Below are 24,101 nucleotides of genomic sequence, written 5' to 3'. Positions count from 1 at the left end.
GGCCATTGGCTTTTGTAATGTAGGGTGGGTGTGGTGAGCAGCCGCCTAAAGGCAAAATGTGCCTGGGTATCACCTTCAATGCAGTTTCTATTGTGAAGTGCAGTGAGGAGATATTTGGGTCAGTGGTGTTGCCATTGAAGAGGCAGGCACCAAAATTGAGGGGGAGGGGCAAGCAAGGTAAGGTGTGTTTCCAAGTGCATAATAAGCGGGGGGCATGTATAAAGGAGGAAACCCCACTTAATGCATGTATAAAGGAGGAAACCCCACTACCACAACTGAACTACTGCGAGGAACATAAGTATTTGAACACCCTGCGATTTTGCAAGTTCTCCAACTTAGAAATCATGGAGGGGTCTGAAATTCACATTGTAGGTGCATTCCCACTGTGAGAGACAGGAAATCACATTGTATGATTTTTAAAGAATGTATTTGTATCTTTTGTATTGCACTGCTGCACATAAGTATTTGAACACAATCAGCAAGAATTCTGTCTCTCAAAGACCTGTTACTCTGTCTTTAAAAAGTCCACCTCTACTCCACTCATTAATCTAAATTAGTAGCACCTGTCTGAACTCTTTAAAGACACATGTCCACCCCACAGTCAGACTCCAACTACTACCATGGGCAAGACCAAAGAGCTGTCACAAAAGAAACCAGAGACAAAATTGTGGACCTCCACAAGGCTGGAAAGGGCTACGGGGCAATTGCCAAGCAGCTTGGTGAAAACAGATCAACTGTTGGAGCAATTGTTAGAAAATGGAAGAGGCTAAAGACGACTGTCAGTCTCCCTAGGACTGGGGCTCCATGCAAGATTTCACCTTGTGGGGTATCACTGATGATAAGAAAGGTGAGGAATCAGCCCAGAACTACAAGGGAGGAGCTGGTCAATGACATGAAGAGAGCTGGGACCACAGTTTCAAAGGTCACTGTCAGTAGAAAACTACGCCTTCATGGTTTCAAATCATGCATTGCATAGAAGGTTCCCCTGCTCAAGTCATTACATGTCCAGGCCTGTCAGAAGTTTGCCAATGACCATCTGGATGATCCAGAGGAGGCATGGGAGAAAGTCATGTGGTCAGATGAGACCAAAATAGAACTTTTTGGTCTAAACTTAACTCTCCGTGTTTGGAGGAAAAATAAGGATGAGTTGCATCCCAAGAACACCATCCCGACTGTGAAGCATGGGGGTTGAAACATCATGCTTTGGGGGTGCTTTTCTGCGAAGGGGACAGGACGACTGCACTGTATTAAGGAGAGGATGAATGGGGCCATGTATTGTGAGATTTTGAGCAACAACCTCCTTCCCTCAGTCAGAGCATTGAAGATGGGTCGTGTCTGGGTCTTCCAACATGACAATGACCCGAAGCACACAGCCAGGATAACCAAGGAGTGGCTCCGTAAGAGGCATATCAAGGTTCAGGAGTGGCCTAGCCAGACTCCAGACCTAAATCAAATAGAAAATCTTTGGAGGGAGCTGAAACTCTGTGTTGCTCAGGGACAGCCCCGAAACCTGACAGATCTAGAGGAGAACTGTGTGGAGGAGTGGGCCAAAATCCCTGTTGCAGTGTGTGCAAACCTGGTCAAGAACTACAGGAAACGTTTGACCTCTGTAATTGCAAACAAAGGCTTCTGTACCAAATATTAACACTGATTTTCTCAGGTGTTCAAATAATTATGTGCAGCAGTGCAATACAAATGAAGTAAATTTATACTTACCGTAATTTACATTTCCCTTAGTCCCTGCGGCAGCAACCATGAGATTATTTCGTTCCCCTGTCAGGTAGGACAAGCATAAAAAGTTAAAAATAAAAGGAAAAAAAAACCACCTATAAGTAGGAGTTCCCTTCCAGCCTTCATTAGTGTATTTAAAAAGTAACAAAGACAAAAATGCTTTAACCAAACTTTAATGGGAGGGTAATTCTTGCGGCCGCAGGGACTAAGGGAAATGTAAATTACGGTAAGTATAAATTTACTTCTTCCCTTACGTCCCCTTGTGGCAGCAACCATGAGAACTAACGAGTAGTTTAGGCTGGGTCTAAGGTTACACTGCCCTCTGGATTATGCTACTGCCAAAGGAAGCTTCCTGAGAGGCTAAGATGTCCACCCTATAATGCTGAACAAAAGTATTGGGATTGCTCCAGGTAGCTGCACGGCAAATGTTGTCTATGGACACTCCGGCCATCTCTGCCCAGGAGGTTGAGACTTTCCTTGTGGAATGAGCTTTTATCTTGAATGGAGGAATAAAACCATCTTTAATATACGCCATCTGGATAGTCTCCCGGATCCATCAGGCAATAGAGGGTCTAGAAGCTTTCAGCCCCTTTTGTTTCCCTGCAAAACTGAGAAATAGATTCTCCTCTTTCCTGAATGATTTTGTTTGTTCAAGGTAAGCCTTTAGAATTCTACCGACATCCAGCAGAACAAGCTGACTATCATGATCCTGAGATCCTTGACTAACATAGGGAAGCACAATCTCCCGATTTATGTTATCAGTTGTAGACACCTTAGGTCTAAAATTAGGCAGAGTTCTTAACACCACTCTATCTGGCAAAAAAGAGATGTACGGTTCTTTAGATGAGAGGTCTTGAAGTTCTCCAATACGTCTAGCAGATGTAATAGCCACTAGAAAGAGAGCTTTAATGGAGAGAAATTTTATAGTACAATCCTGAAGAGGTTCATAAGGCGACTCACAAAGTTTCTTCAAAACCAAAGAAAGGTCCCATGTGGGACAAGGGTAGAGAACTTTAGGACGAATCTTAGATATGGCTTTCAGAAATCTCTTGACCAGGGGTACCGAAGAGAGAGGTCTGTCTAAGAGGGCCGACAGTGCAGAAATCTGAACCTTGATTGTGTTGACAGCAAGCCCCTTGGAAAAACCTTCTTGAAGGAATTTCAGTATCGATTTGATAGGTGGTTGTTTTTGAATAATCTGATGATCAACGACACCAGCTTCTGAATCTTCTCCAAATTCTGGAGTAAATACCATTGGTAGACTGCTTCCTGGAATGGATGAGGATGTCAACTACTTCAGGAGATAAGTCTTGCTCTGTTAAGGTGGCCATACACGGACCGATTTTTTACTTACAAACGACCGATTCCCGAACGATCCGATGCTATCGTTAAGTTATCGTATAGTTGGTGGTGTACGAACGATCGTCGGCCCACTAAACGAGCCGACATTATCGTCCCCAAAATCGATCGGCCAGGTTTAAAAATTTTGGTCGTTTAACGATAAAATCTGCCAGTTGGTGTGAGTGTCAGACATTTGTCTTTCAACGATTGTTCTCTGCGCATGTCACGATTGCCAGCAACGACATTGATCGTACGTAGATGTACGATCGTAGGTATTTTACGATAATGATGCGACAAAATCTTTCCCGAATTATCGTTGCCCGTGGATGGCATATCGTATGGGAACTCGATCGCCATACGATCGTTTGTCGATATAATCGTTCATCGCACAACGAGCGAAATCGCCTCGTGTATGGCCACCTTAAGAATGGACCTGTCAGTCTCCAAGCTGTAAGCTGAAGCCTCGCAAGATCCTGACAACATAGAGACCCCTGGGTCAACAAGGAAGGAAACTGGGGAAGAACCCAAAATCTCCATCTGGACATTCTCATCAATAGTGCAAACCAGCTTCTCTTGGGCCAGAAGGGGGCTATTAGAATGACATCTGCTTGATCCATCCTTATTTTCTGAAGTACTCTGGGAATCATCGGAATCGGTGGAAATATATACACTAGGGAAAAATCCCACCTGAAGGACATGGCATCCAAATAATCTGAATGAAGGCTGGAAGGGAACTCCTACTTATAGGTGGGGTTTTTTTCCTTTTATTTTTAGCTCTTTATGCTTGTCCTACCTGACAGGGGAACGAAATAATCTCATGGTTGCTGCCGCAAGGGGACGTAAGGGAAACATTCTTTAAAAATCATACACTGTGATTTCCTGAATTTTTTTTTAAACGGTGTCTCTCATAGTGGGAATGCACCTACAATGTGAAATTCAGACCCCTCCATGATTTCTAAGTAGGAGAAGTTGCAAAATCACAGAGTGTTCAAATACTTATGTTCCTCACTGTATAAATGTCATGTGGTGGTACAGTGTCAGTATTATGGAACGGCACAGAGCTGCTGTACAAGCAGACACATACACTAGCCCCCCATGGGACATGCACAGAGCAAAAGTCAAACCCCTGTGTATTAGTCACTGCTTATAAAAGGGTGGTGCCAATCAGTTATCATGGGTGCTGCAGGCCTACACTCCCTTTTCCTTCCTGCCTCATGTTGTGCCTGGATTAAAAGGAAGATATGAGTCTGTGGCACTCACCAACCCACCCAGCCAACCTGGAAGCCTAAGGTTCTCCCTCACACCTGAAATATGCACACACCAAAGTACAGACTGGGGGGGGGGGGGGCATTACATGCTAGCAAGTCTAGCTAAGGGAGTACATATCTGGGGCTGATTTGGTTCAGTCTGCATAGAACTGTTGGCACTGAGAAAAACCCCTGGCTGGTGCAATTTTGGGAAGAAGAGGAGTGGGTCTAAAGTAACTGACTAGGTTCAATGGCACTCCCCAGTGATTTTACCATTCAGCTATTTAGCTTTTTGTTCAGCAGCTGTGTATTTGGTATTTTAGGAACTATCTGGTTGCCAGGGTCTTAGTTACCCTAACAACCAGGGAGTTTAAAGAAGAGATGGGAATATGAATAGTAGAGGGCCTGCATACAAAGATAAGTAATGAAAAGTAACAATAACATTGTAGCCTCACAGAGCAATAGCTGTTGGTTCATTTAAAAGCTAGAGTCAGAACAGGAAGGCAAATAATTCAAAAACTATAAAAAATAAATAATGAAGACTAATTGAAAAGCAGATTAAAATTGGCCATTCTATAACATACAAGCCCATATGTTCCTGCTCAGAAAGCCTTATAGTAATAATAATTGTAGAAAGTATATTGCATTTATTTCCTAATACCTTTTTAAAGAGAATTTCCTACTTGTCTACTAGCGCTGCAATTCACTCTTCTTGCCTTTCGGTGGTGCCAAAAGGCTGCTCCTAGGCTGCGCACCGCACGATGTAGTTTCCGTCCGTCGCCACTAGGTGGAGCAGTGCACCTGTAAGCGGCCGCAGTGTAGTGAGTGTCCTCTGGGCGGAGCCGAGTCCATTTATATGTTTTTTGTAAGTGAGCTTCCCGGGAAGTTTCAAGTGTCCGCCAACGAGCTCCGGGAGGCAGCACTCGGTATCCGGACAGTGGGAGAGGCCGGGAGCCGCAGTCACAGAGGTCAGTAAGGCAGCGGAGTAGCCCCGCCGGGACATTTGAGAACTGTGGGACGGTACAAGGGTGACAGTGAGAGGGGTGTGTGGGGAGGGCTATAGGGTGTAGTGCTTGGGTGGCGCTACATGAGTAGGCTTATAGGGGGTCAGGGACTGAGATCTGGGGGGCTCCAACTTTCAGCTATAGCCATGTGATATTGCCAGGGATAACGAGCAGGAATTCAGAGGTGCAAAGGACATTACCTCCCCCCGATCTGCTGTAAAGCAACAGGACTGTGCCTACAGCAGTTTCATATTAGGGGCCCCTCTACACTATGGGAATTAGAGATGTTTGTTGAAACTGCTTATTAGTCAGCACCCAGCTGGGACCCTTATACCTCTGGGGCCCCCAGCACTTGCAATATCTGTTTCTCTATTGTTACACCCCTGACTTTGATCATAGGTGCTGTAATAGTGTTACATGTGTCCGACCCATTAGCCTGGGCTTCTGGTGCTATTGGATCTGATGGGCACTGGTGTCAGTGGAATTGTGATCGAAAGCAGCGTCTGTCTGTTACTAATCAAAGCACTGCTGGCTCTGACTGCTGAAACGATGTAGAAGAAGCTTGTTGACTTATGCTACATTGTTTTGCTTTGATCCAGGCTGCTGATACAAGGCAGGTTTTTGAGACAGTGTCCATATACCCCCTGTAGCCCAGGTATGGGTCAACTGGGAACTGATCTATGTGGCTGCGTTCCTCTGGCCCAGAGCCCCAGGGCTACTAACTCCTGTTGTTTTAGCTGAGGCCCCTCCTACAGCCCAAACTACAGCTGCCCCGGGGCACAGAACTGGATCGGTTGGTGAGGTCAGCTGGTACTTTAAAGGGAAACTATCACAAAGGTTAAAAATCTACCAACCCACAGTACAGTAAATGAGGGTTTGCCCTGGCACCTCTGGGACTGATAAGAAGAATTGGCTCTGGTATTTATAGGATTAGTGAGAGGAATTTGCTCTGTCACCTTTGTGATGGAAAGATGGGAATTCCCTGGCACCTTGAAGACCTAGCCTCCTACTTTGAGACCAGAGAGAGACTCCCTGTGCCACCCCTGCGATTGGCAGAAAGGAATTATAGTGGCATTTCTGGGTGATAAAATGATTTTACCCTCACACCTTTGGATAATCCTTTGGCCTAGAACATCTCGGGATGGTAGATTAGCTTTGCTAAACCCCTTTAGGGTTAGTGAGAGGATTGGCCCTGGAAGCTTTATTAATGAAAATAATATGCTCTTATACCTCTGGGACTGGCAAAGGCGACTCACCATCCTTCTCTGGGACTAATGAGGGATTCCCTGTGGCTGCTGAGAAAGCTTTGCTCTGGCACCTCTAGAAACAGTATGAATGTACCAGGACATATGCCTCTTGGTTATCCTAAAGATGCTGTGTTGCAGCTCTTGGAATGTGCCCTGGCACCTCAGGGATTAGCCAGAGAGTTGTGCCGTGGCTCAGTGACACCAGAAGTGTTTCAACATCCTCTGCCGCCCTAAGGTGGCCAAATCAATATATCTATATATGATAAAGATTCCTGTTAAAGGTAATATTGACATTTATAAATTGTCTATGACATTGCAGATTCAGATTACAGAATTGATACACCTTGCAGTTGGTCTGTCTGTACAACAAGTTGAATCTCCAAATGCGGAACAGTACAAGCTTTAGGTCCCTGGAAATGAAAATGGGAATTTGAGTTACGAGTTACTTGGCAGAAGGAAAAGGAGTTGGTCAGGGACCTGCAAACACTGGGCCACTGTACAAGGAGCAGCTGGATTGGCTCCCAGTATGGCAGCGCCCAGTCCAGGAAGCAGATTCAGGAAATGACTGTGTGTTGGCTCACAATTTCCCTAACCTGTGCTTTTTCTTTTTGTCCTTTGCTCCATAGCACTGGAGCACAGCTCTGCCCGCAGCTGAGACTGGGAAAGGTTCCAGGGGTGCAGGGGGTAACAGTTTCAGTCACAGAGGCTCAGTGTGTCCTGCATCAGCTGGAAAATATATTATGCTTATAGGTGTAATCCACAATAAGCTATACCCTCTGAACTGAACTGTCTAAGGGAAACAATATGGCACCTCCCTCCCATATGTATAAATACAAATATACAGAGATGGAATGTTCTGGGCACACAATAAGCTGTACCCTCATACTGTACTGTCTAAGGGAAACAATATTGCACCTCCCTCCCATATGTATAAATACAAATATACAGAGAAGGAATGTTCCGGACACACAATAAGCTGTACCCTCATACTGTACTGTCTAAGGGAAACAATATGGCACCTCCCTCCCATATGTATAAATACAAATATACAGAGAAGGAATGTTCCGGACACACAATAAGCTGTACCCTCATACTATACTGTCTAAGGTAAACAATATGGCACCTCCCTCCCATATGTATAAATACAAATATACAGAGAAGGAATGTTCCGGACACACAATAAGCTGTACCCTCATACTGTACTGTCTAAGGGAAACAATATGGCACCTCCCTCCCATATGTATAAATACAAATATACAGAGAAGGAATGTTCTGGGCACACAATAAGCTGTACCCTCATACTATACTGTCTAAGGGAAACAATATGGCACCTCCCTCCCATATGTATGTATGTATAATTTTATTTATAAAGTGCCACAAGGGTAATCAGCGCTGTACAATCTTACAATATACAGAATTACACACAAGTGAATACCCCATCCCCACGAAAGTTAATAGAAACATGGCAACAGTGGTTCTCCTACTTAAACCAATACAACAGACTTTGAAAGTATTGTACCAATATTCTAACTATAGACCAAAATCAATCTAACTTTAGTTTATTTAACGAAAGCATTCCATAGTCTATTACGTTACTTACCTGGTTAAGCTTACACATCCTTTTCATGTATGTAAAACCTGCTAAAAAATATGGTATTTATAATAACAATCTGAAAAAGAAAAATAAACTGTGAATTAATGCATATGATAATCATCATGGAAACTACAGTGGATATAAAAAGTCTACACACCCCTGATAAAATCTCAGGTTCCTGTGCTGTACAAAAATGAGACAAAGATAAATCATTTCAGAACTTTTTCCACCTTTAATGTGACCTATAAACCGTACCACTCAATTGAAAAACAAACTGTAGACTTTTTATATCCACTGTATATGTGATATGCTATGTTTGAACAAAATAAAAAAGAACTTGAATACAAAAAAAATAAAATAGGTATAAATACACAGGGAATAAGTGCCATGTGGTAAGAGACACAGTAGGAAGGAGGTCCCTGCCCCATAGAGATTACAGACTAAGTGGTTTGAGTAACATACAGGCACATATATTTGTATAAATACAAATATATAGAGAAGGAATGTTCTGGGCATACAATAAACAATACCATCATACTGCACTGTCTAGGGGAAACAATATGGTAGCACATACAAGACATGTATTGTTTTCTATATTTAGTCAGGGGTTCCCAGCTGTATGCCGTGGGCTAATAAAAAGTAGTGTACAAGCTCCCTCTACAGGCTAGTAAATCAGAATGCACTTTTAAAGGGGATTTTTATTTTGATGATTGACAGAACTAATCTTTGTGTAAAGATGTGAGGGATTCTCGTTTTGTTAGCACAGGTAAACGTTAGCGTTAATTATATTTAACTTGTTAATGGCTGGTTTATTAAAATATACAATATTTATAAATAGGTCCTGCACTGCAGCAGCTTTATTTTCCTGTAAATGACAGAGCAGGACTGCTTACAATGGGGATCAGATAGGATCTGTGCCACTGTGACAGAATGCTCTGTTATACAGATAGCTAGAATCTCAGCCATAATGCAGGGAAGGACTGCTGCTTACAATGGGGGGATCAGAAAAGATTTGTGCCACTGTGACAGAATGCTCTGTTATACAGATAGCTAGAATCTCAGCCATAATGCAGGGCAGGACTGCTGCTTACAATGGGGATCAGAAAGGATCTGTGCCACTGTGACAGAATGCTGTTATACAGATAGCTAGAATCTCAGCCATAATGCAGGGCAGGACTGCTGCTTACAATGGGGATCAGATACAATCTGTGCCACTGTGACCGAATGCTCTGTTAGGGCTCTGGCAAACGGGGAGATTAGTCGCCCACGACAAATCTCCCTTGTCACGGGCGACTAATCTCCCCGAACTACCATCCCACCGGCGAGAATGTAAGTCGCCGGTGGGATGGCACACGCTGCGCAGGCGATTTTGGCAATTCGCCGAAAATGCCTCGCGAGGCGACTTGTGTGCCATCTCACCGACGACTTACATTTTCTCCGGTGGGATGGTAGTTCGGGGAGATTAGTCACCCTTGACAAGGGAGATTTGTCGCGGGCGACTTATCTGCCCGTGTGCCAGAGCCCTTAGGGCTTGTGACACACAGGGAGATTATATCTTTGCAAATCTACCTTGTTGCAGGTGACTAATCTCCCCAAAATGCGATCCCACCGGCTAGACTGTAAATTGCCGGTGGGATGGCATACGTGGTGCCACGATTTGCCTTGAGAGGAAACTTCTGCGACTTCGGCAAATTACGGTGCCGCATATACCATCCCACCGGCGATTTACATTCTAGCCCAGGGGTGTCAAACTCAATCACATAAGGGGGCCCAAATCTAAAACACAGGCTAAGTTGCGGGCCAAATTTTTTATTAATATACTTAGTAAGATACTAAGGGGTATATTTATCACAATGTGTAAAAAGTGGAGTAAGACATTACCGGTGATGTTGTTCATAGCAGCCAATAGATGCTTTGCTACTGTTTAAATCTCATTACTGATTGGATGCCTTGGGCAACATTACTGGTAATGCTTCACTTCACTTTTTACACAGCATGATAAATATACCCCTTAGTCTTAGTTACTATGTGAGGAAAATGGAAATTGATCAGGCTGGATGGTCAGACACACTCACCAAGGGCCACATAAAACAGCCAGGTGAGCCGGATTTGGCCCCCGCGACAAGGGAGATTTGTTGCACGGCGACTAATTTCCCCATGTGTCACAGCCCTTATACAGATAGCTAGAATCTTAGCCATAAAGCAGGGCGGGACTGCTGTTTACAATGGGGGGGATCAGATAGGATATGTGCCACTGTGACAGAATGTTATACAGATAGCTAAAATCTCAACCATAAAGCAAGGCAGGACGGCTGCTTTTTGATGTTTTTGAATACTCATAATATGAACCTATATAAGCACAAAACTAGTTATACAGTTTTCATATTTACAGTAACCAAGAGGCAGTCAAGGAGCTTGAAAACCCCAAACACAATTTATTACATTTCCTCCTAAACACAATGGCAGGAAGCCGAGAAGGGACAATTACTGGTAAATAAATAGCAGCAAACCTGTAACACACAGCGCCACATTAAAGCGATAGCAACATGTAAATGTTAGACAGTACAGTATGAGGGTACAGCTTATTGTGTGCCCAGAACATTCCTTCTCTGTATATTTGTATTTATACACATGGGAGGGAGGTACCATATTGTTTCCCTTAGACCAGTGCTGTCCAACTTCTGTGGTACCGAGGGCCGGAATTTTTCCGACCTACGTGGTGGCCGATAATGGAAGACAGTTTTGACCACTCCCCTTTTTGAAACCGCACCCACTTGAAACCACACCCGTGTTATCACATGACCATACCCATATTAATGGTTGTAGTACAGCAAAAAACCTGCCATACTCTGCCTTCCCTACCCTGCCTGTGTGTGCCATACTCTGCCTTCCCTACCTTGCCTGTGTGTGCCATACTCTGCCTTCCCTACCCTGCCTGTGTGTGCCATACTCTGCCTTCCCTACCCTGCCTGTGTGTGCCATACTCTGCCTTCCCTACCCTGCCTGTGTGTGCCATACTCTGCCTTCCCTACCCTGCCTGTGTGTGCCATTCTCTGCCTTCCCTACCCTGCCTGTTTGTGCCATACTCTGCCTTCCCTACCCTGCCTGTGTGTGCCATACTCTGCCTTCCCTACCCTGCCTGTGTGTGCCATACTTTGACTGTGTGTGCCATTCTTGGCTGGTTTGTGCCATACTTGGCCTGTGTGTGCCATACTCTGCCTGCCCTACCCTGCCTGTGTGTACCATACTCTGCCTGCCCTACCCTGCCTGTGTGTGCCATACTCTGCCTGCCCTACCCTGCCTGTGTGTGCCATACTCTGCCTGCCCTACCCTGCCTGTGTGTGCCATACTCTGCCTGCCCTACCCTGCCTGTGTGTACCATACTCTGCCTGCCCTACTCTGCCTGTGTGTACCATACTCTGCCTTCCCTACCCTGCCTGTGTGTGCCATACTCTGCCTGCCATACTCTGCCTGCCCTACCCTGCCTGTGTGTGCCATACTCTGCCTGCCCTACCCTGCCTGTGTGTGCCATACTCTGCCTGCCCTACCCTGCCTGTGTGTGCCATACTCTGCCTGCCCTACCCTGCCTGTGTGTGCCATACTCTGCCTGCCCTACCCTGCCTGTGTGTGCCATACTCTGCCTGCCCTACCCTGCCTGTGTGTGCCATACTCTGCCTGCCCTACCCTGCCTGTGTGTGCCATACTCTGCCTGCCCTACCCTGCCTGTGTGTGCCCTACTCTGCCTGCCCTACCCTGCCTGTGTGTACCATACTCTGCCTGCCCTATGGCACACACAGTCAGCATACAGTAACACAATGCTGGCACTGCTCCTACAGTCTGCACAATAACTATATATTAAAAAACTTTTTAATTGCAGTACCACCTTAGTATATGTGGACAGCACTGCCTTAGACAGTACAGTATGAGGGTAAAGCTTATTGTGTGCCCGGAACATTCCTTCTCTGTATATACATATGGGAGGGAGATGCCATATTTCCCTTAGACAGTACAGTATGGGGGTATAACTTATTGTGTGCCCAGAACATTCCTTCTTTGTATAATTGTATTTATACATATGGGAGGGAGGTGCCATATTGTTTCCCTTAGACAGTACAGTATGAGGGTAAAGCTTATTGTGTGCCCGGAACATTCCTTCTCTGTATATTTGTATTTATACATATGGGAGGGAGGTGCCATATTGTTTCCCTTAGACAGTACAGTATTGAGGGTATAACGTATTGTGTGCCCATGCAGCTCTCTTGCATGGTTACCTGTTAAGCAAAGGATAGCTTACAAAATCCTTCTGCTAACATTCAAAGCCCTTCACTCCTCTGCTCCTCCCTACATGTTCCTGGTCGTCTCCTCCGCTCCTCTCAGAGCCTCCGTCTTTTTACACCATCCACACCCACTGCGCTCTCTCGTCTTAAACCTTTCTATCTTGCTGCCCCTTACCTCTGGAACTCTATCCCTGAATCCCTCCGTTGGAAACAATCACCCACTCTCTTTAAGAAAAAGCTCAGCTGTAGCGCTGAAGCATTATTTTGCCTAGTCCTGCGCTTAAGGGCAAATGCCCATACCTGGTGCACTCTTACCTTCCAATTTGTGCCTGTATGTTACCCAACCACTTAGATCGTAAGCTCTACGGGGCAGGGACCTCCTTCCTACTGTGTCTCATACCACATGGCACTTATTCCCTGTGCATTTATATATATTTATTGTATTTATTAATTATAACACTTGTCCTCCCTGTGTGTAATTCTGTATTTTGTATAGATTGTACAGTGCTGCGTACCCTTGTGGCGCTTTATAAATAAAGTTATACATACATACATACATACATATATGTATCTCTCCTTGTCCTAGGGCTCTCACTGAATGGAGTTCAGAAATGCAGGCCCCCCAGAGCTCCTGGACCCCGGCTTTCAACAGCAGCTGGAGGACTCCCGGGATCAGCTTAAGCGGGAGATCCAGAGAGAGCTGAAGATAAAGGAAGGGGCTGAAAACCTGCGCAAGGTATCCACGGATAAAAAGCACCAGGGCCATGTTGAGAGTCAGCTGAGGGCATCCAACCGGCGCCTTCAAGAGCTCCATCGACAGCTGCAGGAACTCAATGGGAGGATTGTGATCATGGAGAAAGACCAGAAACAAGGTTTCTGGAATATTCTTGCATCTCTATAGGAGGGAAGTTCCAGTGCCAGGGTAACTGCACCCATTAGTTTAGCCAGAGAAAGGGGACTGGAGATCAGGGGGCTGACTTGGGATGGAGAAATAATAGAATAGGAGTTGGTGGCAGTGATATAGGAACTTGGTAAGAGTATGATGTAGAGGTAGGAATGTGTGGGTGTCAGTGACCAGTTAGGAACTAGGTTGGAGCAGAAGTTAGGAATAGGATTGGGCCAAGTGGCAGCCACAAGGAACTGGGTTGGATCAGGGAGCAGAAATTGGTGCAGGGCAGTTGGCAATGAACAAGTGTTTGGTCATGGCAGAATGCTGGAATTATACAGAGATGGGAAGGGAATGGTATTGAATGGGAAGCGTGAGCATAAAGGGGTGTTGGACCAGCAGAGGCTGAAGCAATGTTCCACTGAGACCCAATGTTTTCTAGATGGTGCCATGTCTCCTGATCCTTGCCTATGGGAACAAAGTTTTGACCCCTGGCAGCGAAGGGTGGAAGCCTTAAAGAGGCAGTTGCACATAGAAAGCAAGGTGAAACAGGGTGCAGAGAATATTATCCAGATGTTTTCTAACGGGACCTCCAAGGTGAGTGAATGCAACAGAGCTGACAATCTGATGGGCTCTGTATGATCAAGCTATAAGACACATTCCCACTGGCATGGGCCATAGCTCTAGTTCTTTTAGTTCAGTCTCTATATATAACAGCTACCTTACCCAGAAGCACTGCTTTCAGGCTTTGCTGTTGCCTCCTTCAGGATCGGAAGCTCCTCACCACTGCTCAGCAGATGCTACAGGACAGCCGGATAAAGACCGAGTTGCTGCGTATGCAGATCGTTAAGCTCACCCAGGCTCCCGGTACAACCTGCGAATCCCAAGAGGCCCCAGAGACCCTGTCCCCTCCGGAGCTGCGTATAGAGGAGCTCAGGCATCACTTGCGGGTGGAGACTGCCGTGTCTGAAGGAGCCAAAAATGTGGTTAAACTGCTTGGAGGCCGGCGATTGCAAGACCGCAAGGCTCTGGCTGAGGTTTGAAAGGGATACTTCTTTGGGGAATTTATTCCTGCTGGATGTAGTCCATAATACTTTCCCACCCTGTTTCTAGGCACAGTCCCGACTACACGAGTCCTGCCATAAGATTGACCTTCTGCGCCTGTCCCTTGAGCGGTGCCTTGCAGAACTTCCCTCTGATCACCCAAAGCAACAACTTATTAAAGAGGAACTGAAAAATTGCCCAACCACAGCGAGGAGTAAAGATCCAGGCCCCAGCCACCCCTTAACTTCACTCATTAAGTCCACAGCACTCACAGGTAGCTCAAAGTAAATTATATGTGAACCCAACTGCCAATGAATACAGCCAATAGCTGCTTTCTAGGATAGCTTGAGGTATCATGGTTTAGCTTTAGATGTGTTGCTATGTAGGATAGCTTGAGGTACACCACAGTTTAGCTTCAGATGCATTTCTATATCCTTATAAGCACCAACAAGAGGGCTGGTATCAGTTTATTGTATTGCCCTCCTTTCTGTGCCCCACCAGGGACTCTGGAAATCCACCTCTTGGGCTGCCAGGACCTTCTGGAGACTGTCCCTGGCCGTTCTCGAACAACTTCAGTTCAAGGGAGTCCCGGCGAATCCAAGAACTTTATTCGCTACCGGCCTGGAGGAAGCACCCACGGATGGGGGGGATCAGGCCGACACTTGCGGTCTGATGAACACTGCGGTTAGTTTTACACTTTATATGTCGCACTGGTTAAGTGCATTGGACTCATCTCTAAATGTTACTCTGTGACTTCCTTTTTAGGCGATGTCATGTGTGTTTTGAAAGTCGATAATAAGCAGGTGGCCCACACCAGTTGGGGACCTGTCCATAACCAGTGCTGGGACCAACGATTCACCATAGAGTTGGAGAGGGTGAGTCTCTACGGTGAGGTGTAATGCATACGCACCTTGCTGACTCTCTAGATACTGTATTCCAGCAACAGCAGTTGAGTTTGCCTACAGCTAACAATAAAAAATGGTGAGTCCTAACATTAAATTTAATGTTAGTGACCCACATAGACTTCCTTGTACTCTGGCTACAGCAGTTGAAGTGGAAGTTGCTTGAACTTTCTTTAATCTTTGTTGCACTTCAGTCACGGGAGCTAGAAATCTCTGTCCACTGGAGGGACTGGAGAGAGCTGTGTGCCGTATGCTTCCTGCACCTGGAGGACTTCCTGGATAATGAGCGCCATGGAATGTGTCTGCAGCTGGAACCCCAGGGGAAGCTTTTTGCAGAGGTGAGGCCAGGAAGCAGGGGCGTGTTGGGTCAAGATGGAGGAAGGTGCATATCTAACCTGTCAACTGTTACTTCAGGTCATGTTCTGTAACCCAGTTATTGAGAGAAGGGGCAAAGTCCAGAGGCAGAAGCGGATATTTCCCAAGCAGAAAGGTAAAAGTGATACCCCATAACAAGCTTCATATTGATGTGAAGAGCCTTCGTTATCTGCATATTGGTATTTCAATAACACAAGAAAAAGGGAAAGTTGTGCTCAACCACTAAATTGTAAACCATTAGGCGGGGGTGTAATGAGGCTGTGACCACAAAATACATATAAACAACCGCAAAAAATCCTCTGCACTCACCCATTATCAATATGTAGAAATAGGACATTAGGACATTTCTGTGCATTCAGCTACTAAGAAATGCCTTCCCTCCCCACTCCAAAAAGAGGGATTGTTTGTCCGTACATTGCAATATACTTCAAGCTGGCCAACTACGTCAAAGTCATCCCTTCTGGCCAGTCCTACACTGACTGACCTATACAAGTAATTTAAGATTAGTACTGAGCAAAGGGACTAAGTTTTACCTGCAACATGCTTGCGTATAAGGTTAAAACTCCCATATGGTTGCCCTTTTATTGGCTCCATTGGGATCACCTGACTGTAGCTGGGAATAGTGGGGGCTACAACATGGAGCTGGCCACTGCTCCTGTATAAACAATAACACAAGAAAAAGGGAAAGTTGTGCTCAACCACTAAATTGTAAACCATTAGGCGGGGGTGCAATGAGGCTGTGACCACAAAATACATATAAACAACCGCAAAAAATCCTCTGCACTCTCCCATTATCAATATGTAGAAATAGGACATTAGGACATTTCTGTGCATTCAGCTACTAAGAAATGCCTTCCCTCCCCACCCCAATAGTAGCCCCCACTATTCCCAGCTACAGTCAGGTGATCCCAATGGAGCCAATAAAAGGGCAACCATATGGGAGTTTTAACCTTATACGCAAGCATGTTGCAGGTAAAACTTAGTCCCTTTGCTCAGTACTCATCTTAAATTACTTATATAGGTCAGTCAGTGTAGGACTGGCCAGAAGGGATGACTTTGACGTAGTTGGCCAGCTTGAAGTATATTGCAATGTACAGACAAACAATCCCTCTTTTTGGGGTGGGGAGGGAAGGCATTTCTTAGTAGCTGAATGCACAGAAATGTCCTAATGTCCTATTTCTACATATTGATAATGGGTGAGTGCAGAGGATTTTTTGCGGTTGTTTATAATGGTATTTCATCATGACGCTGGCAGCAGCCATCATTGCTTAGATCACTTAAAAAGAAAAAACTGCTGGTCAGTCAAAAATTGGTCCATCACCTATTTTACAATGGGCCACCATGATCCAGTCCAGTAGTTCTCACACTGAGTTTGGGTCCAATCAGAAAAAAAAAACCCATATTCCCCTGTAGAGATCCTCTTCCCTGCCTTCAGGGGATGGACTTAATACAGAAAGATTGTTGAGCAACAGGAGCATAAACCAGTGGTTGATGGGCAAAGTGTGAGAGAGGGTTTTGAAGAATGATTGGTCCATGGTGTTGCATTGCTTTGTAGCCTCTAATGGAATTTTCTACTTGTTACCAGGAAAGGACTTCCTGCGGGCCACACAAATGAACATTAACTTTGCCACATGGGGGCGACTGATGATGAGTATTTTACCTCCTTGCGGTGCCATGAGCACACTGAGCCCTCCTCTTACCGTTCACACTTCCGCAAATCCTCAGCCATATTTTGCAGGTGCCAGGTGAGTACTGAGTCGCTCATTGGCACACTTACCTGGTTACTAAGGGTTTAGTGCCCTAGAGATTAGTATTACACAGGGAAGTAATCATTGCATACTCCAGCCCCCCCAGCAAAGTATATTTCTGAGTTACAACCACCCTCATGGAAAAGAGAAATTGACTGGGCTCTATTTCCTTCCAAGTGACCCCACAGACACACGGTCTGTGGCCCTAAAAATATGGGCTGAGAATATCCCTTTAAACAAGAACATTCGTGCCTGTCTATTCAGCCTCTCTGTCTCTCTCTCTCTAGCCAGTCTATTGACCTAGACTTTATTTCTGGTGCAGTGATTTCCCCGTCAAAAAATTATTATTTAGTGAAGAACCATCACCGAAGCCTCCCCCAAAACCTCCACGACTCTATCTGAATTCCGAGGGTGCGACTCCTCCCTCCCCTGCGGAATCTCCTGGCAGAGCAGTAGGAAAGGTGAGCGAAGGGGGAGGCCATTTTGCATTTTGTTTATAGATTTGAACCCTTACAACAGGGCTGTGGAGTCCATACAGAAATTCTTAAACTCCGACTCCACTCTGACCCCTCAGCCCTGCCTTACACAGTGTTTACCGGGCTTTCTCTCTCTCTACCGTATCCCTTCATGTGTTATATCTTTGTTTCAGAGCATGAAGAGGATCCACGGGGAAGATGGGGGGACACAGAGTAATGCTGAGCCCACTAAAGTGCATAGGTCAGATGTTGGTCTTTAACCACTGCTAAATGGTTGTCTATAAATGAATGCTGAGACAGGTTGGAATTAGGTACTTTGTCACCCAATTTAGTAGTTGTCCAGGAGACAGGGTAGAATTACCAAAACGCCCCCTCAACACTGCTCTGGTTTCTGGCAACATTTACCTGGATTCTAATGGAGAGCAATGGTTGCTGATCATTTGAGCATTCTGTCCCTGGCTCTTGGGCAGACAAAACTTCCCAAATAACCACTTGTGGCATTTTTATTCATGTGAGGAGGGCATATAAAGACAGAAATCATTATAAAACCATATTAAGTTAGTTGAGAAGGGGGTGTATCTTCTATACAAAGTGATTTCAATCTGTTTTAGTTGAGCCAAAGATAGTCTCTCCCTGCCATACTGGCAGTTGGACCCTGTATGGTTCCTTGCTATAAAGATATCCAACCCTTTTCTGATGTATTTGCTGGTTGGAGTTCGCCCATCGCCACTAGTTAGCAGGTAGCTTTTATTGATTGGCAAATCTATAATTGGTTGCTAGGGGTTACTAGACCTGAAGCCAGTACATGACATGGTTATACCCTTAACTCATTCCTGTTTCCTTCCATTGCAGAAGAACAACGCTGCAGGTGGATGATTTTACCTTTATATCTGTCCTTGGTCGAGGGCATTTTGGCAAGGTACGTGGTACAGAATAAAGGACTGAGTCTATAGATGCGCCCAATTCTATTCCTCAGGGTTTAGCTGTTCTTCTAGTGAAATCCTTGTCTGATACTTGTTCTTTCCTCTAACATATGCCTTCCCATGACATGTAACCACCAAAAATTTGTTGCATGTGTAGAAAGACCACTCCTTCTGTAAAACCAATTGTTTCCCCCGAGGCCACCACCTTGTGGAACCCATTCTTGGAGACCACAGTTTTGTGAAGCCTGTTGCATTTTAACATGCCAGTGCATTCACCCTCTTCATCCTCTTTCCATGGCAATTGTAGGACGAGCACCTTTTTCTTGTTTGGAAGACTCTAGCCCAAATAGAGAGTTTGAAGAAAATTCTTTCTTTATTTCAGGTGCTTCTGGGCCAATTTAAGGAAACAGGGAAAAATTTTGCGATTAAAGCCCTGAAGAAGCGCGACATTGTGAGCAGAGATGAGTTGGAAAGGTCAGAAGCCAACAAGGCGTTGGACTTGCTGGTCTTTTTTTTTTTCTCCCTAAGATAATCATGCTCTACAAACTTTATGTTTGTGTAGCTTGCAGTGTGAGAAGAGAATTTTTGAAGCTGTTAATTCCTCCGGACACCCCTTCCTGGTGAACCTGTTTGGTTGCTTCCAGACTCAGGGGCACGCGTGCTTTGTTATGGAATATATGCCTGGTGGGGACCTCATGATGCACATACACAGCAACGTCTTTTCAGAGCCGACAGCAAGGTCAGCTACAGTGACGTTTCTTTGTAATGCCTTGGTGTATCTCTTAGGGGGTGTTCCTTATATTATTATAGGGGGAAATTAATTGCTTACATGGAATAGTAAAGTTTGGAATACCTTAAAAGATCTGCCCATTTGGCAGCCTTACTTGATTTATACACTAACATGCTGGGATGATCAAGTGGATTGGTCACAACCCAATGATTGGGTCATAATGAGGCCTAAAGAGACACATGCTGACATAACCTTGTCCAGCCTGACTTCTAACCTGGTCACTTTGTCAGGAAGACCATCAGTAAATCCACAAAAATAGACTGAGCAGTTTTTATTGGCCCAAGTGTGGCCATTTTAATATTCTGGCTATCTTCCCATCTGCTTATGGACTAAACCATTTCTTCTTCAGGCAGGGTAGTGGTCTTCCATATACCCTTATATGCAGTCACAATATTAAACCTTGGAGGCTTTTTATGGAAATGTGTTGGGCCTCTGGAATGTCTGTGAGTGTGGTGGGTGATGGATAACAGTGACCAACGTCATCTCTCTCTTCTGCAGGTTCTACTCTGCCTGTGTGGTGCTTGGCCTCCAGTTTCTTCACGAGAAGAAGATTATATACAGGTACAGGTGTCACAACAGAAAATATAGCCCTTAAACTGATGTCCTATTTCACTTCAGCTTGTTGCACATAATATCCAATGGATAGATGCACTTGCATTACCCTCTGTGTTTATTCCAGAGACCTGAAGCTAGATAACCTCCTGATGGACGCAAGCGGCTTTGTGAAGATTGCCGACTTTGGCTTGTGCAAAGAAGGTGAGACTTGGGTCTTTGCTTCAGTTTGGTGTTTGGGCTGTGACTGAAGTATAGAGTAGTTACAAGAGTTCAACTCTTTGTTTATAGGCATGGGTTTTGGCGATCGTACAAGCACATTTTGTGGAACCCCTGAATTTCTGGCTCCGGAGGTCCTGACTGACACGTCTTATACATATGCCGTAGACTGGTGGGGGCTTGGTGTTCTCATCTTCGAGATGCTTGTAGGAGAGGTAAGGGGTAGGCTAAGAAGAATATACCAAAAGGTAGGGGCATCTGTGGTACCCTCATTATTCCTTGGCAGCGTCTCGGGGGGTTGAACCACTGGGACAACAGTCTCTCCCCTCCTGGCTTTAGGCGTCTCCTGCTCTAGACTTGCCTGACACTGGACACTGGCAGTTTTCTTTGCCCACAATGCAACATTGGTTAGTAAATTCTTCTCAAATGGGTGCAAATTGCACCTGATAGGGAAGGGCTCCTACACGCCATTTTTAAATCCATGCCATTTACCTGCTGCAACATCTTAGGTGCAACATGCAAAGGGAGCCATGGACTTTTTGCCTGGGCAAATCAAGTATAAGTTACTTGGCTCCTATTGGTCGTTTATTAATGGGCGCAATTCTGCCCCCATTTCCATGCCTAGTGCTGCACTATTAGTAGATAAGCCCTTTTGTCTCTTCAGTACTGCTTGGTCAACCATTGGAGCATTAAAGGAAAACTGTAGAACCTAATCGCTACTGGCAGCAAAGAATTTAAAGGGCAAGGAAAGACATTTTGCTACCAATAGATTAGCCATAATAGTGCAAGCTAGAACACTATATTTATTCTGCATAAAGCTTTACCATACCTAGAAGCTCTCTCTCTTTGTTTAAGATAGCAGCTGCCATTTTAACTTAGTCTCTAGCTCTAGCTGCTGGTAGCTCAGATTACACAGATTTGTGGTGAGGGGAGCAAATTCTGATGGGAGGGGGAAAGGGAGAGAGGAGCAAACTGAGCAGACTTGTGCCTGTGTCCTGAAGGAAAGGCAGACCCAGAAAATATCTTGGTTTTTGCATGACACCATTTGCATTTCAGTGTCCCTTTCCTGGCGATGATGAAGAAGAGGTGTTTGACAGTATTGTCAATGAAGAGGTGCGATATCCTCGCTTTTTATCCAATGATGCCATCAACATTATCCGCAAGGTTAGTATTGATTTCCTCTTCTCTTGGTGCCCAGACTGTGGGGATTGCAGCGTTACAGTATTGCGTTACCATACACCATTGCATATATGTCCAGTGCCACCAGGTGCCAGTAATCTAGTTCTTGCCCAAACCCAATAACATATGGGCAACTAAACCTTGTGCAGGTAGGGTTTTTTAAGTTGTTCCCCATTACTCTGTGTAGACTGCTGATCATCAAGTTCTTCATTAATCAAGGAAAAGGGGGAAGGGCAACTACAACTCTCACACCTGTTAATACAGCAAGCTCCCGCTGAACTTCCAATCCAACAAGGGTATATAGAGTAAACTATAAATCAAGAAAAGAAGAAAGATAACCCTTTTTACAATGTTGGCGAAGAAAATGAATTATATGTGGTAAATTTTCCTTTCACTTTGTAGTTGCCTCAATATCAGCAATTAGCTACGATGCAACTACCTCTCTCATCTCAACAACAAAACATTTCCAATTTGAAGGAATTCAACACCCTTGTTCTTCAGACCTTAACATCTCTTCTGCTCAATCCTGTTTAGCTTCTGCGAAAGTCCCCGGAACGGCGGTTAGGGGCCGGTGTTGGCGATGCCGAGGAGATAAAGCCACAGCTCTTCTTTCAGGTACTGCATGTTCCTTACAGCAGAGCAGTGAGTGAAATCAGTGGTGTACCCTTAACCCTCTTTGCTCCCCACCCATTACAGGAGATCGACTGGGATGCACTTTATGCCCAACAAGTGAAACCACCTGTTGTTCCCATATTAAGCGACCCCTTTGACATCAGGAACTTTGATGAGGAATTCACGGGACAGAAAGCCATACTCTCCCCGTCCGATGACCCTCGCCCTCTGTCTTCTGCCGATCAGCTTCTCTTTAAGGACTTTGATTTCGTCTCGGAACTTCTCCTTGCTCCCTAGCAAGGTCAATCTTCTCATTGGCCGTTGGCTGGCCAGTGTCCTGTTGCATGGTTGGTTGCCTTTTGTCTTGTGATTTCAAAGGAGAACAAACACAAACCTATAATATTCACTTCATTAAATGATATGGGATCACTTAAAAGATTAATGGAGGGATTCCACCCTAGGTTTCCCCTTTGCACACTACCTGTAGACACTGATAGGTGATGCTGGTGTTGTAAGAGGTAATCTCATTGGTCATTCTCTTTATTATTTCCTTTATATTCTAAAATAACTAAAAGACTTAAATCTTTCTTTAAACTATATCTCTGCACTTTCATGCCCTGAAGGTCACCTCCTCCAGGCCTAAAATTTAGAAAGACATGATGTCATTTAGGAGTGTATGATGTCACTCAGAGTAGGCTGGATTGTGCTGAAGAACTCTGCAAATTATAACAGGAGGAAAAGTAGTGTAAAGGGTTTATATTATTTAATAAACTGAATTTATAGCCATTTTAAAACCTAATGTGACTACATAGTCTGCCTGTCAGGATGCTGTATGCATTTATGTTCACAGGAGGAATCAACATTATCTGTAACCTTTCCTTCCCTACCAGCTACCATAGGTTTCCCTTTAGATTTCCCTTTAGATTTCCCTTAATGGAGTAGTTTGCCTTCAGGATTACTTTTAGTATGTTATAGAATGGCCAGTTCTTTGCAACTTTCAATTGGTCTTCATTTTCTATTTTGTTATAGTCTTCCCAGCTTGACCCCTGGCAGCCAAAAAGCTACGGCTCTGAGAGGCTACAATTTTATTGTTACTTTTTCTATTTAGACCCTCCTCTATTTATATTACTATCTCTCAAACTACTGCCTGGTTGCTAGGTTAAATTGGACCCTAGCAACCAGATAGCTGCTGAAATTCCAATCTTGAGAGCTGCTGAACAAAATGCTAAATAAATCAAAAACTACAAATAAAAAATGAAGACCAATTGCACTCTGTACATCATGCTAAAAGGTAATTTAAAGGTGAACTACCCCTTTAAATAATGTTTCTGTTATAGTCGATCCCCGTACTGTAGTTTGGCTGTGCCTGAATATGAAGGAAAGCAGTAACTGTAGCACTGGACAGGGCATGGGAGTAGCCTATCTAGCATATTATTGGCCATGGATGAATATATGAAGAAGCAGACTCCATTTCTAGCCAGATGTAATATATTTATATATGTTTGTGTGTTGGAAGATGATGGACTCAGTTTCTGGTTTTTACAGTTTTCTATGGCAGTTTATTTATCAATGTTTGTATGAGAAATAGAGATGCAAATATAAAAAACTTGTCCAGTTACACTGTGTGGGTTTCTCATTTCACAAGAGGCATTGCCTCAGCCTTACCCACTTCTGGTTCAGCTGAATAATGTAAAAACTGTATACCCTGAGGGGGGGGGCATAGGGTGCTATATTGGTGGGAGAGACTTGTCTTTTAATTCACTGCAACTGGAAGCTGCTAAATAAATTAGGACTGCTGGCCATAGACTCGCAATGACACCGTGCCCCCTCTGGCAAAATAAACATTAAAAGAGTGGTAGTTGGCTTTATGGAGGAAACAACTCTTCCCATACCATGCCCCTCCTTATCATGGATCCAACCAAAGAAGTGCACATAAGCCCAGCTAAATTGTGGA

The 24,101-nt window shown here is 44.7% G+C and overlaps 1 protein-coding gene across 1 annotated transcript; it reads left to right on the top strand.

Annotated features, from left to right (window-relative positions):
• Positions 1 to 5,201: 5,201 nt before the first annotated feature.
• On the top strand, positions 5,202 to 23,764 carry pkn3 (protein kinase N3). Its single transcript, NM_001126725.1, is given in 21 exon segments — positions 5,202 to 5,287; positions 13,028 to 13,313; positions 13,770 to 13,924; positions 14,095 to 14,364; positions 14,441 to 14,645; positions 14,873 to 15,055; positions 15,137 to 15,246; positions 15,468 to 15,611; positions 15,688 to 15,763; positions 17,234 to 17,393; positions 17,719 to 17,857; positions 18,046 to 18,113; positions 18,725 to 18,791; positions 19,178 to 19,269; positions 19,358 to 19,534; positions 20,084 to 20,146; positions 20,265 to 20,341; positions 20,429 to 20,571; positions 21,413 to 21,520; positions 22,070 to 22,150; positions 22,232 to 23,764. Coding segments are annotated over 20 exon segments (2,805 nt in total). The 5' UTR covers positions 5,202 to 5,287; positions 13,028 to 13,039; the 3' UTR covers positions 22,445 to 23,764.
• The last annotated feature ends 337 nt before the right edge of the window (positions 23,765 to 24,101 follow it).

Source organism: Xenopus tropicalis, chromosome 8 (assembly GCF_000004195.4).
Source record: "Xenopus tropicalis strain Nigerian chromosome 8, UCB_Xtro_10.0, whole genome shotgun sequence".
Lineage (NCBI taxonomy): Eukaryota > Metazoa > Chordata > Amphibia > Anura > Pipidae > Xenopus > Xenopus tropicalis.
The sequence above is the reverse complement of the archived record's forward strand: the minus strand, read 5'-3'. Positions and strand labels throughout refer to the sequence as shown.